The sequence below is a fragment of the Oncorhynchus kisutch genome, linkage group LG21 (genome assembly GCF_002021735.2).
Source record: "Oncorhynchus kisutch isolate 150728-3 linkage group LG21, Okis_V2, whole genome shotgun sequence".
NCBI lineage: Eukaryota > Metazoa > Chordata > Actinopteri > Salmoniformes > Salmonidae > Oncorhynchus > Oncorhynchus kisutch.
The window spans coordinates 13,269,479-13,283,740 of record NC_034194.2 but is presented as its reverse complement, the minus strand read 5'-3'; the positions used below and the strand labels follow the sequence as shown (position 1 = coordinate 13,283,740).

Sequence of the window (14,262 nt, the reverse complement as noted above, 5' to 3'; positions counted from 1 at the left end):
TATCCAAACAGCTTACTAATTTACTTAGCTCTTATCAATAGCTCTTATCAATTTGTAAATTACAGTGCATATATCTGAAAAAATAAAATAGATATTCCACTTGGAATCAACAGGTTGCTCGACATTATTAGCCTTTTCATCGCTTAATAGTGGTGGAATTATGAGGGAAATAAGTCAAAGTCAGAATGTGGCATATCTGTAGACACACCTTTGTCACACCTCCATTTCTGTGATCTCCACCCTGAACGAATAGCCGGTTGAAATGTGTTACCTCATGCCTAAATTCAAGGTCAGAATACGTATAGTGAGAAAAGTGCATAAAAGGGAATTAACTTCCATTTAAACATTCATAACTCAAAAGGGGCTTAAGTTATTGTATAATGATATGAAACTATATTGTTCTTCTACAAAGAAGGTTTTCTTAAATTGGAAATTCATTGCAAATCATAAATGGACCAAATCAGTCAACCTCTGACCTGACGGATTCTAAAGCAAGGCAAAAAGTCTTCTGTAAACTGAATTTGTTTAGTGTCTTTCTGACACCAATTATAGAATGAAACATGTTTTATGAAATGTACAGTACCAGTCAAAAGTTTGGACACACAAAACTATGAAATAACCCAGAGTTACCTCTACTGCAGAGGATAAGTTCATTACAGTTTACCAGGCTGAGAAATTGCAGCCCAAATAAATGTTTCACAGAGTTCAAGTAATAGACACATCTCAACATCAACTGTTGAGAGGAAATTGCGTGAATCAGACCTTCATGGTCGAATTTCTGCAAAGAAACCACAACTAAAGTACACCAAGAAGACAAAGAGACTTGCTTGGTCCAAGAAACACAAGCAATGGACATTAGACCAGTGGAAATCTGTTCTTTGGTCTGATGAGTTCAAGTTTGAGATTTTTGGTTCCAACCGCTGTGTCTTTGTGAGACGCAGAGTAGGTGAACGGATGATCTCCGCATGTGTTGTTCCCATCGTGAAGCATGGAGGAGGAATTGTGATGTGTGAGGGTGCTTTGCTGGTTACTCTGTCTGTGATTTATTTAGAATTTAAGGCGCATTTAACCAGCATGGCTACCACAGCATTCTGCAGCGATACACCATCCCATCTAGTTTGCGTTTAGTGGGACTATCATTTGTTTTTCAACAGGACAATGACCCAGCACACCTCCAGGCTGTGATAGAGGTGATGGAGTGTTGCATCAGATGACCTGGCCTCCACAATCACATGACCTCAACCCAATTGAGATGGTTTGGGATGAGTTGGACCGCAGAGTGAAGGAAAAGCAGCCAACAAGTGCTCAGCATATGTGGGAACTCCTTCAAGTCTGTTGGAAAAGCATTCCAGGTGAAGCTGGTTGAGAGAATGTCAAGCGTGTACAAAGCTGTCATCAAGGCAAAGGGTGGCGATTTTGAAGAATCTCACGTTTTCATTTGTTTAACACTTTTTTTGGTTACTACATGATTCCATATGTGTTATTTCATCGTGTTGATGTCTTCACTATTATTCTACAACGTAGAAATATAAAAAATGAAGAAAAACCCTTGAATGAGTAGGTGTGTCCAAACTTTTGACTGGTACTCTATATGTTATGAGGGAATCATATCATAATTCCCAGATTAAGATTATTTCTAGAGAAAAAGATTACATCAGTGAAAAAGATATGGCAGAATAGCCTTTGCCCTTTTAATCCCTTAGGTCAATGCTAAAGTAGTGACTCCTCTAATAGCCTGGAGAATATTCTCCTAAAGAGCTTCTAACCTGCACACTCAAATTGAATGGTGCTCAGTAGTCCTAGCAGCTGCATGGACCAAACAAACATGGAAATGGCACCCTATTCCCTATATAGTGCACTACTTTTGACCAGGGCCCTATCCTACTGTACTTCCTACTTTCAAGCAATGCTTTAAGCAATGCCCTGGTCAGCAACACTACCATCAAGTGGATGAATGCTGGTGCAAATTGATGGTAATGTTATTTTCGAAGATGTCTCAACACACATGGGACTTGAACTCTTCTGATGGGCTGTTTGAATGGACTGTCATGTTGATACAGTGTCCGTTCAATCCTGTTTTTCTTGTTTTTGTTATAGATTCAAAAGAGAAGTACCATGGGCAGTAAAAGGACATCAAAAGGTTGGCAGGTAAGAATTCTTAATCAAAATACAGTCTCCCTGACAGAGTTTAGTCCAGAGGATCTATCACCACGGGATTATTTACTTGGTTATTTTTATTGAACAAAAATATAAACGCAACATGCAACAATTTCAAAGATTTTACTGTGTTAAAGTTCATATGAGGAAATCTGTCAATGGAAATAAATTCATTAGGCCCTGATCTATGGATTTCACATGATTGGGAATACAGATATGTATCTGTTGTTCACAGATACCTTCAAATAAATTGGCCTCGCAATGGGCCTCAGGTACTCGTCACGGTATTTCTGTGTATTCAAATTGCCATCAATAAAATGCATATGTGTTCGTTGTCCGTAGCTTATGCCTGCCCATACCATAAACCCACCTCCACCATGGGGCACTCCGTTCACAAAGTTGACATCAGCAAACCGCTCGACTACATGACGCCATACACTTGATATGTGGTTGTCAAGCCGGGTAGATGTACTGCCAAATTCTCTAAAATAAAATTGGATGCAGCTTATGGTAGAGAATTGAACATTAAATTATCTGGCAATAGCTCTGGTGGACATTCCTGCAGTCAGTATGCCAATTGCATGCTCCCTCAAAACTTGAGAAATCTGTGGCATTGCGATGTGTGACAAAACTGCAGATTTTAGAGTGGCCTTTTATTGTCCCGAGCACAAGGTGCACCTGTGTAATGATTATGCTGTTTAAGTCGCTTCTTGATTATCTTGGCAAAGGAGAACAGGGATGTAAACAAATTTGTGCACAAAATTTGAGATAGCTAATGAAACAAAGGACCAACACTTTACATGTTGCGCTTATATTTTTGTTCAGTATACTTATTTAAGAGTATAGCTTTTGTTAAAGTGGAACTGACAGCGTTTTAGCTAAATGAAATCTCATTAAAATCGGTTCATATACACTCACAGGAAGAATATGACAGTTTTCTAAGCGAGCACTTAGATATGGTCATTTTCACGTTTTCATAAATTCGTAAAATGTTTGGGTATGACGTATAGTAGGGCATTTGTGAAAATTCTAAAGCAATATCATGTTGGAACGAGGGCCGTGCGTTTGCAGGAAATAAAACCTCATAAAAACATGTCTTGTCCAGGGCCGGAGTCTACGCAGACCGGTGCGCCATAACCAATCAGAGCTACAGTAGGCCTTCATGCAAATAAGGCATTTGCCACACTGGCCTATCATCATTCACTTTTAACTGGACCGTGTGGTTACAGGCAGTAGCAACAGAGTGGCTTTAGATCATTAGAAAGCAATCACTCGGCAACCTGGGGTGGCAGGTAGCCTAGTGGTTACAGCCTAGTGGTTACAGCGTTGGGCCAGTAACTGAAAGGTTGCTAGATCACATCCCCGAGCTGTCATTCTGCCCCTGTACAAAGCAGTTAACCCACTAGGCCGTCATTGTAAAGAAGAATTTGTTCTTAACTGACTTGCCTAGTTAAATAAAGATTAAATATATATATTTTTTTAAATGTCAAAATACACCTGAATGGATTTCTGCAAAAATGTAAATACCACAGGAGTCCTCTTACATTTGGGAACTTTACCGTGTATTGATCAAACAACCCAGTTATGCACATCAACAACAACAACAAGATCATCAACAGCATCTAGCCAGAGCGAGATGAGCTAAAATCTAACGAGGGAACATTAGATAAATCCTCTCAAATCTTTTCAGCCTGTTGGCTGTCAAAAAACGGATAAACGATGGGGAATAGTAGTCTGCTCGTCCTTCTGCAGCTTGCCTGCCAATGCATGCTTGTCCCAACACACATTTTGACAACTGAATGGGAACTTGTCTGCCGCGCCCATTTGATTGATGACAAATACCTTTGACTGACAACTAAGGGTGCGTTCGTGAATTGCCTCCGGTGAATCAGAGTGCCCTCTGGGTCGTTCGTCAATTCAGAGTGTCGTCAGATTGTCTGTTAATAAATTCAGAGCGTTTGGCTGTCCAAGTGTTCAGAGCGCACACTGCACTATTGGCACTGGATGCTCTGCGGAGGAGGAGTAGGGTTAATCCAAGCGTTCCTCACAACCGTAGTCAAGCACCCAAACTAACTGGCTAAAATTGGCTAGCTTGTTAGCTATTTCTAGACACAAATGAGAGAACAACTCACTCTGACCATTTTACTCGCCTTAGCAGAGCTGGTTAGGCTGTTTACATGCTATCTAGAGCGTTTGTGACTAACTGTGCTGCTGGTAACAATTTAATAACTTTTTTGTCAACGTCTACTGATACCGGTCATATTTAGCGGGTGTTGCACATTCGTAAATTCATCAGTTATTCTGCGAGCTGGCACACTCAGACGAAAGTGCTCTGAAATCGGAGTAGATAACCAGAGTGAATTTACCAACGCAAGAGATATGCTAACTGGATAACATTCGTTCCAAGCTCAGCATAGCTAGCTAGCAAAGTGATTCCCATTTCTTGCTAGCTAGCCAAATGACACCTGCATAGCCACCGAAAAGCAGTAGCCACCAAAAAGCGAGATGAAGGGAAAGAGTTGGTCACTCACCCACTCCTCCAATGACATGACATCCTCCCTGGATAACAGTTGAACGACTGTTATCCAGTTAGCTAACTCTAGGCTCCAGTGTTTAGCTTACTAAATAAATAGCTAGCCTATTGCCCCCCTTTATGACTGACTTGTGATCATTTCCTTTGCTAGTTTGATTGTATTGGCATTCCCAGCCCAGTTACATTCGTCCGTTTTTGTCTAAAATATTGAGTCATTGAAACTGTAACAGTGCATCCTGAATGGATGGAGGCAGAAAACAATGTACCAAGCCAGCTGTGATTTACAACCTGATAGCAATATTTTTTGGACTACCAAGAAATGTATTGGTGAATTATATTAATCATGCATTGAACTGCATCCATCTATTCTGCAAACAATGCCTAACTGTACGTCATGGAATTTTGAGTCAAATGTAACCTATTTTTAAACCTCTTATAAAGTTGGTATTGTTGCATATTACTACGCAGACGCTCGTTGACGCGTGCGAGCAGTGCAATGATTGAATAACGTGTATGTGTACATTATTTTGCAACGCTCGCTTCGGTGTGGTCAGCATGTTATCCTTAGCATGGGCAGGGTCAAGGTAAGTTCATATGCCCTGTGATGCATAGTTCCAACTTGATATGAAAAACACTGCCATAATTAATTAATCCTCATGAATATAAGCATAATTCTATGGATATTCTGATGAGATTATATTTTGTAAGCCCTTTTGCCTTCTAAATGTTATATATAATTATTATTATTATTGTTATAGGACAAATGCATGTTGTATGTAGGGTACCATTCGATAGGATGGTTGGTTTTCATATAGCCTGAGTGCCAGTCTGTTTGTTCCATCATGACAACTTGTCACTCATTGTCATACCAAACATGTTTGGTTTGACAGTGACAGCAGTGGAGTTGGCAAGAGCACAAATTGATCCAGGACAGAATAGTCTTGACAGTATGCTAGAGGTTCAGAGACAATGAAAATAAGTGTAATTTGAAACCGTTTATTTCATTAGTCATGTTTTTGTCTCCTCCTCACAGCCCTATACTGAGAAGGATTCCGGATATCACCAAAAACACCATGAGTAATTCAGAACAGCTCTTAAGCATAAATGATCACGACTTCACAATGAGGCCTGGCTTTGGAGGTGAGGGTTTTTTAAGTGCTTTATTGCGAGCCTTACAAATCTATCATTATCGTCATCATCCTACTGTACAGTTCACCGATATTTTCTGACATACTTTCAATTCTTACTTAATCATGATTTATCATTAAGTCGTGGTTAAATCATGCATTGATGTCGATGACAGATTTTCTGAAAAGTTGCAGCTGTTTTACTCAAGTGAAGATATAGGCCTTTATCAGTTCTCATAAGCGATATACACGATGTCTCGTGCTGCAGTGTGCCTTGAATTGATGAGATAACCAACTGGGATTATGTCTGCTGTGATTAATTACACAGTAGTAGCACCCGTCTGGAGCTCAGGGTTTCAATAACACTTCTCTGACTTCTCTAATCTGAAGCCTTCTTGGGACCCGAATCCAGCTACTGCTTACTGATGGATTCATCCCAAAACACCAATAAAAGGGGATACATTGAGATGTAATTTAAGTCCAAAAATGATTAAGATTCCAGAATAATCTATACAGACAGTGAATTGTAACAGACGTAAACAAAAAATGCAGGGTTATAATTCTGCGGTGGTGTTTAAAGCCAGTGAATAGTTGATGTGTGATTGCTCCATGTGATATGACATATTTTACAGCATACTGACTCAACCATGTATTAACAATATAGATGCAATATGTCTGATATATCATCTTGTGTGAATCTGCACTTGAGCATGCAACAACATTGCCACATCATTTTGTACTAAGAGGCAATGAGGCTCTTATAACTGAGTCGTATCTTTGACTGTTTTACATTGTGGTTATACGTACATACAGTACCAGTCAAAAGTTTGGACATACCTACTCATACTCATCAAGGATTTTCCTTTATTTGACTATTTTCTACATTGTAGAATCGTAGTGAAGACATCAAAACTATGAAATAACACATGGAATCATGTAGTAACCAAAAAAAAGTGTTAAACAAATCAAAATATATTTTAGATTTTAGATTCTTCAAAGTAGCCACACTTTGCCTTGATGACAGACAGCTTGTGTTTTTTTGCAGGGCTCTGGATGAAAGGGACTAGAGGAGAAAAAAGCTCATGGTTTTTAATAGAATTGTCTGGATAAACAGGACCCTTAAATACAGCTTCATAATCCAGACAGTTTAGTATTACAGCATTTTGGAAGTATAATTTTAGATAGCCATTGACCTTTTGTTTTTGTCTGTATTTAATTATGTACTGTCAAGATTACCCCTACTCCGATAATTAACTATAAGTTATTTAAAGAAACGAGTTACATAAATGTTAACATATCTGATTGGTTTTGTTATAGTGCTGTCAAATAATATATATTTTTTATCAAGTTAGTCACAGGATTTGCTGTGATTAATTGTGATTTCAGAAGTGTGCTAAAATTGAACTCTAATTTAGGATTTTTTATAAACATAAGAATATTGACATCTTGATTTTGCTCAAAGTAACGGTAAGCTAAACCCAGTAAATTGATAAAGCACACTTTCTTTAACCTCAATCTTAACTTGTTTTGACGTCGCATTGTTGTTTTTAGCTGTATAGATTTATGTATTTGGGATGTTTTCAGTTCCTTTTGAACACTGTTTTTTAAATGAGTGCCCGACATTTTTCAAAATGGACCTCAAGTTAACTGATTAACTGTGACAGCCCAATGGAATTTGTTTACTTATGTGTAACGTGTTTTCCTTTGAATTAAGATCAGATTTGAGTTGTGTATCTTTGCAGGACCTGCTGTTCCAGTTGGAGTTGATGTTCAGGTGGAAAGTCTGGACACGATCTCAGAAGTTGACATGGTAAGTGGTTCAATACTCTCTGTGAGCTGTGATGTAAACCAAAATAAAGCATCCAAGATGCATAGATCATCCATGATTTGAGGATTTGGAAAGAAGAAGGCAAGACAATATGTGATGGCTCTGTTGAAATACTAGCATTGTCATGCTCTGTGTTTCAGGACTTCACCATGACCCTGTATATTAGACACTACTGGAAAGACGAGCGCCTCTCTTTCCACAGCACCACCAATAAGAGCATGACCTTTGACGGGCGCCTGGTCAAGAAGATCTGGGTGCCAGACATGTTCTTTGTCCACTCCAAGAAGTCTTTCACACACGACACCACCACAGATAATGTCATGCTGAGAGTCTACCCCGATGGCAAGGTGCTCTACAGCCAAAGGTAATTCACCTGGTCAGAGTCAAACTATAGTTTTGTTCTCAGTTTAAAGCATCCTGGGGTAATTGAAGAGGTTTAGTGAAACATACTTCTGTGATGATGAGTAATATTGCCTGAGACTGGAAGGCTTGATAATAATGGATCGGATTTATATAGCTTCTTTCTACCTACTGAAGTACTCAAAGTGCTTTACATAGCATGGGAGAAAATCACCTCACCCAGGGGCGGCTCTAGCCTTTTGGGGGCCCTAAGCAAGATTTGGTTATGGGACCCCCACCTACATTTTACATCTCAATCAAGGGCAAATAGACAGATTATTCACCTAGTGGACTCAGGGAATCAAACCAGCAACATTTCAGTTACTGGCTCAACACTCTTAACCGCTAGCCTACCTGCCGCCCATAGGGCTCTGGTCAACAGTAGTGCAATTAATAGTTTTCCAATTTGCCAAAAATACATTTTACTGCCCCCCCCCCCCTCTTGATAGTGGAGAGAAATAGTTCACATTTAAAGTTCTACACATTTTGCCATTGGGTAGAAGGAACATTTTGCAGTTTTATTGCTAATTTCTTTCCTGTAATTACTTATGCCATGCTAACATGATCTGAGTGAGAATGACTAACAAAGTCAATGGGGGCTCCCTGGAGATCATGGCCCCTGGGCATGTGCCCTGCGTGCCTGTTTGATATTTGGTCATGATAGTTGGCTAGATTAAATACTGATCTAACAATTGTTAGATGACATGGCCTGAGTGACTGTCAGTGACAGACATAATAAGAGAAAAATTAATTATGCACACATTTTGAAATTGCACCTTGTGTATTCTACTATTCTTACTCCCAATAGTAAGTTGAGACCCCACTGAGTTCCTAAAAAATTGTAATGTTTTTGGTCAGGCCCCGTAGTGGCCGGGGGCACTAAGCAACTGTTTATGTCGCTTATGCCAGGAACCAGCCCTGACCTCTTCCACCACCAAGGTTTTAGCTAAGCAGATACCTTTGTGAACTGTAGTGAGTACAGTAGCTTGTTACGTAAAATTAATCCAGAAAAAGCAGACAAATGATGGGTGAAATGTAGTTTGCTAGGTCTGATCACTATTTGGAATGGAATCAACGGAAGAGAAGTGTGTGGTGTTGTAAACACTAGTCTTTGCCAACTGGCAATTTACCCCCAAAGTGATTTCATTACGCAAATCACATAGCTGCCAGATGAGGCAGGCTAAATTTAAACCTTCCATTCTTCTTTTTTTTCACCCATGAGCAATTTGCAAATGGTAAAGTGCTGTCATGCTGTTATTGTGGGATCTATATCCTGGCCAAGTGTGTCTATATATTTAACTTGACCAATAAATAGACATGCAGTTTGTATCATCACAACACCATTTCATGAATGTGGTGATAAACTGTTTGTCAGTAAAGTATAGGCAAGCTGCAGGCAGAAAGTGAGTTTGTCATTTTAGTGAATGCTGGACCCAAGAGAGACACTGAATTTGTAATCCAGTTGGTCCACTTGAGAGTTTAGTCAACAAGAGCCCGTATCAAGATGTCTGTGTCCGTAGCGCCCTCTGCTGGCAGTCAAAACACACTGCATACAGTCTTCTTGACACCTGTGGACATGGATAGTCATTAACACTTCCATCACTGGTGGAGTCAGCGATCCTGCTCCCAAAACTCTGGTTTTGGGACTGTGAAGTCTGCCCTGGTAGACACACAGGCCGTCTGTAATCCCAATCTTGCGGTGGATTATAGGATTTCTCTGTCATTACGGATGTATAGGATTTGTGGAGGGACAGGGTGGTGTGTGTTCTACTTTAGATACAATGCAGGCTCATCATTAGGGTTAATCTCTCCGGGGGTTGGAACCAGAGATTTGACAGACAGAAACAGATTGGGAAGGGGATTAAATACCTGTTTACTATACGTGGACCTCCCTCCCAGAGGATCCCGTGTAGCAGCGGGTCTCTTCTATACTGAGCTGGATTATCTCTGCTATATTCATGTATTCATCCCTGCCCTGGGGGCTCCAAATCTCCTCAAACAACGGACTCTGTGTGTACTGTATGTGTCTGAAATATGATATACAACAACACATATTCACCCACATCCCCCAGCCCCAACCTATTTCTCGTTGTATTATTGTATCTACATTACTCAGTGTATTTCTTGACCTATAGGACAGTCCTTCCAGGATTCTGCGATCTGAACAGTATTATTATTATAATTTTAACCATTCCCGCATATTATGTGTGGGCTTGTTAATTTGACCAATCACTTCACTAGTTCTGCATAAAACAGTCAAATCATCGCAATATTAACCCAAGCAACTGAACCATCAAATCAAATCAAATCAAATGTATTTATATAGCCCTTCGTACATCAGCTGATATCTCAAAGTGCTGTACAGAAACCCAGCCTAAAACCCCAAACAGCAAGCAATGCAGGTGTAGAAGCACGACCATCACTGCAGTACAAAAAGAGGGATCGCAATTTCTACAAATCGCCGCACATTTACCCCACAATATGGTTCAATCAAGCCACACATCAACACACTTTTTCCTTTGTCATTGCATTTTCATGACAATTTGGACAAAATCATTTCATTTTGCCATGCAAAATGTCAGCACTGCTGCAGCAAAATCAAGCATTTTTGTCTTCAAAATATACATGTTTTTTCCTGTGAAAACCCGGAGAACTGCTGATCTTAGCCCGAGTGCCAGTCTGTTTGTGCTAAAATGTCAACTCCTTGTCACTCATTGTCATGGCAAACATTGGCCTTGGCAATGACAGCAAGAGCGCTGGCAAATGCACAAACAGATCTGGGACCAGGCTGTACTCAGCTGTCTGTGTTGTGTTCTCACGCAGGGTGACAGTGACATCAATGTGCAGCATGGACTTGAGTCGCTTCCCTCTGGACACACAGACCTGCTCCCTGGAGATCGAGAGCTGTGAGTCTCTGCTCTGATGATTTCACTTCCATTTTGACTCTCTCTCTCTCTCTCTCTCTGCTGTCACATTCAATTATATAATATAATGTACCTGTTCATAGACTCTTGTTTCAAGTGGTGGACACTGAACAACATGCCCCTTTCTTTTCAGATGCGTACACGGATGACGATCTGATGCTCTACTGGAAGAAAGGGAACAATTCCCTGAGCACTGATGAAAATATCTCCCTCTCCCAGTTCCTCATCCAGGAGTTCCAAACCACCTCAAAACTAGCCTTCTACAGCAGCACAGGTACAGCACTGAAGGCTGAAACAGCACATGCTGTTCACTGTGATTTATCAAGGTTGGGTTTCTGTTATGCTAATACAATGCATTGTATATAACATATGTAATAATCTTATCCTCTTCCCTCCAGGCTGGTACAACCGTCTGTATATCACCTTCACCCTGCGACGCCACATCTTCTTCTTCCTGCTCCAGACCTACTTCCCTGCGACTCTGATGGTCATGTTGTCCTGGGTGTCCTTCTGGATCGACCGCCGGGCTGTACCGGCCAGGGTTCCTCTGGGTGAGTTAGCCCTTAGTAGTCCAAGATTTTAGCCAACGCTTGTTCGAAGCTTATTATGATTCTGTCTTCTACAGTGTTCATGTTTCGTTATTACAAAACCTAAACACCACTGATGTTCTGCTTTCGGTAGCATATCCTGCTGTGTCCCTAAGTTTCAATCTTTCTGAACAGACGTTGTGTGTTGTGCTGTACTCCAGGTATCACCACGGTGCTCACCATGTCCACCATCATCACTGGAGTCAACGCCTCCATGCCCAGGGTTTCCTACATCAAAGCTGTGGACATTTACCTCTGGGTCAGCTTTGTGTTTGTGTTCCTATCGGTGATAGAGTACGCAGCAGTGAACTACCTGTCTACGGTGCAAGAACGGAAGGAAAAAAAGCTACGAGAAAGGGTAAGTGCCATTTTAACAATCCATGGATCCAAAGTGTCAGTTTCTCAGTCTGTAAAATATGCCCTGGGAAGAGTTTACCATTTAAAATTCCTCTGGAAAAAGTGTAGGCTAGATGTGTACAGTATGTGCTTGTCGGATGGAAAATGTTGAGTACTGTAGCTCGGGATCAAACCCAATCTCTGTGTCTGTCTGCAGTTGCCCTGCACCTGTGGCATGACCCACCCAGGCGTGATGGGCAGCTACAGCGAGGAGGACGTCAACAACACGGGGAACTATGGCTGTATGCTCGAGGAGAACGGCGCCATGAAGCAGCAGAGGATGATGGTCCATCTGGACATTGAGGAGAACAACCAAATCACAGGACATGTGGGCTCCAGTGCCTACAGCAGCATGTGGGTTGACACCCACGCCATAGACAAGTACTCCCGGGTCATCTTTCCTGGGTCGTATACTCTGTTTAACATCATCTACTGGTCCTGCTACCTTTAAAGATGTACAGAGTGGAACGGAGGTAGTTTTCCCAGATATAGGACTTTCAAAACACAGAAAGTGTCACAGTATGTTGCAATACTCTTTATACTGTGACACTTTCTATGTTTTGAAAGTTCTATATTTTTGAAATGTGATTGCTGACATGCAAAGCATTTTGGGACTGTATCAACAGTGGACTAACGCAAATACCAAAATATAGTTTTTGAGCGGTATTTTCCTTTAAGTGAGGGAACAAAGCTATACCAAATAATTTCTGTAACAATAAGTACATTATTGTGCAGTTTAAATGAGAGTAGCATCCAGAATTGCTTGTCTTGGCAACTTTGTAAAACGTTAATGCAATGTCTATGAAAACAGTGTCCAAATGGTTATTTCAAACTGTGCTATATAATTTCAGGGTATCATTTTGTGTATTTTGGTTTCAAAATGGACCATTACACCTATTTGATTTGTGTTCCCCCTTTTCTGGATATGCTTGAATATGTATTGAATAACAGTACTTGTACAGTGTTTTAGCATGAATCTGTTAACTGGTTAAAAAAAAATCCATGCATTTCTTTCCGTTTCTGCGCACCCTTCTCATTTATTTTAGTGTTTGATTCAACATGTGGGACAGGTTATTGACATTTTTATTTTGTCATTGATTTAAATGTTTTCTTCTAATGGCTATTTGTGAATTCTGTACATTATTCTTACATTTAGTCAATAGGGTACATATTTATTATATGATGATGACAGCTTCCTTCATGTGCAATGAAATCTACTGGACTAACAGATTGACGAAAACCCTAAATATTATTATCAGTAGACTTTTGTCAGATTAATTATTACATTTCCTGAAAAGGAGATATAAAAAAGTTAGGGTTACTTGCGTAACCCCGGTTCTATGCTAATATGAGTGAGACAGGATTCACGGCTCTATGGGCTCGAAGAACCAATCGCACAACATCTGTTGGAGACAGATGGGTCAAGTGGCGAATGAGGTGAGCCCCTCTCCCCCTCAGGAGGTTGAAAAGATTTCAGAAAGCACTCAGATCACGAAAAGGTTCCACAGCTGCGCCGTTGAGAGCAACTTGACTGGCTGCAACACCACTTGATATGGCAACTTGCACCGCCCTTGACTGCAAAACGCTACAGAGGGTGGTGCGGACGGCCCAGTACATCCAGGATCTCTATATCAGACGGTGTCAGAAGAAGGCCCCAAAAAAATGCCAAATACTTCAGCCCCCGAAGCCATAGACTGTTCACTCTTGCTACCCTCTGGCAAACAGTACCAGAGCATCGGCTCTTGGACGAACAGGCTTCGAGACAGCTTCTACCTCCAAGCCATCAGACTGCTAAATAGTTCATGAAATGGTTACCCGGACTATCTGCATTGATCTGCATCTTGCACTGACTCTATGTACACCTGGCTTCGGAGAGCATGTCCGAGATGTCTCACATTAGAATATAGCCAACTCCCGTATCAGCAGAAATGCTCTCTGAAGCCAGGGTAGTCCCAAGAACATCACCCCCTCAGTGGCTTCAACAGTGAGGCAGTATACACCAACAGAAGATGCAGTGACATCCAGAAGGTAAAGTAATAAAGATATGAGGTGTGGTCCAACATGCCACAACACAAATCTCTCTTGAGGAAATGCCTTACAACAGTGCCCAAGAGGTAGCCATACCTCTGACATAAGCCCATTTTAGTAATTTAGCAGACGCTCTTATCCAGAGGGACTTACAGTTAGTGCATTCCTCTAAAGATAGCTAGAGCGGTAACCCTTGCATATATATTTTTTTAGGGGGTAGATCAGCTTTAATATCGCAGATACAAAATAATATACAAATAAAAACCTTTTATTCTCCAATAAA

At 40.7% G+C, this 14,262-nt stretch overlaps 1 protein-coding gene across 1 annotated transcript; it reads left to right on the top strand.

Annotated features, from left to right (window-relative positions):
• Positions 1-2,101: 2,101 nt before the first annotated feature.
• LOC109866544 (gamma-aminobutyric acid receptor subunit rho-1) lies at positions 2,102-13,072 on the top strand. The gene is made up of 9 exons (XM_031800115.1): positions 2,102-2,148; positions 5,724-5,830; positions 7,560-7,627; positions 7,786-8,009; positions 10,868-10,950; positions 11,102-11,242; positions 11,367-11,519; positions 11,717-11,913; positions 12,109-13,072. The coding sequence occupies exons 2-9, from the start codon at positions 5,764-5,766 to the stop codon at positions 12,400-12,402; spliced, it is 1,227 nt and encodes a 408-aa protein (XP_031655975.1). The 5' UTR covers positions 2,102-2,148; positions 5,724-5,763; the 3' UTR covers positions 12,403-13,072.
• Positions 13,073-14,262: the final 1,190 nt, after the last annotated feature.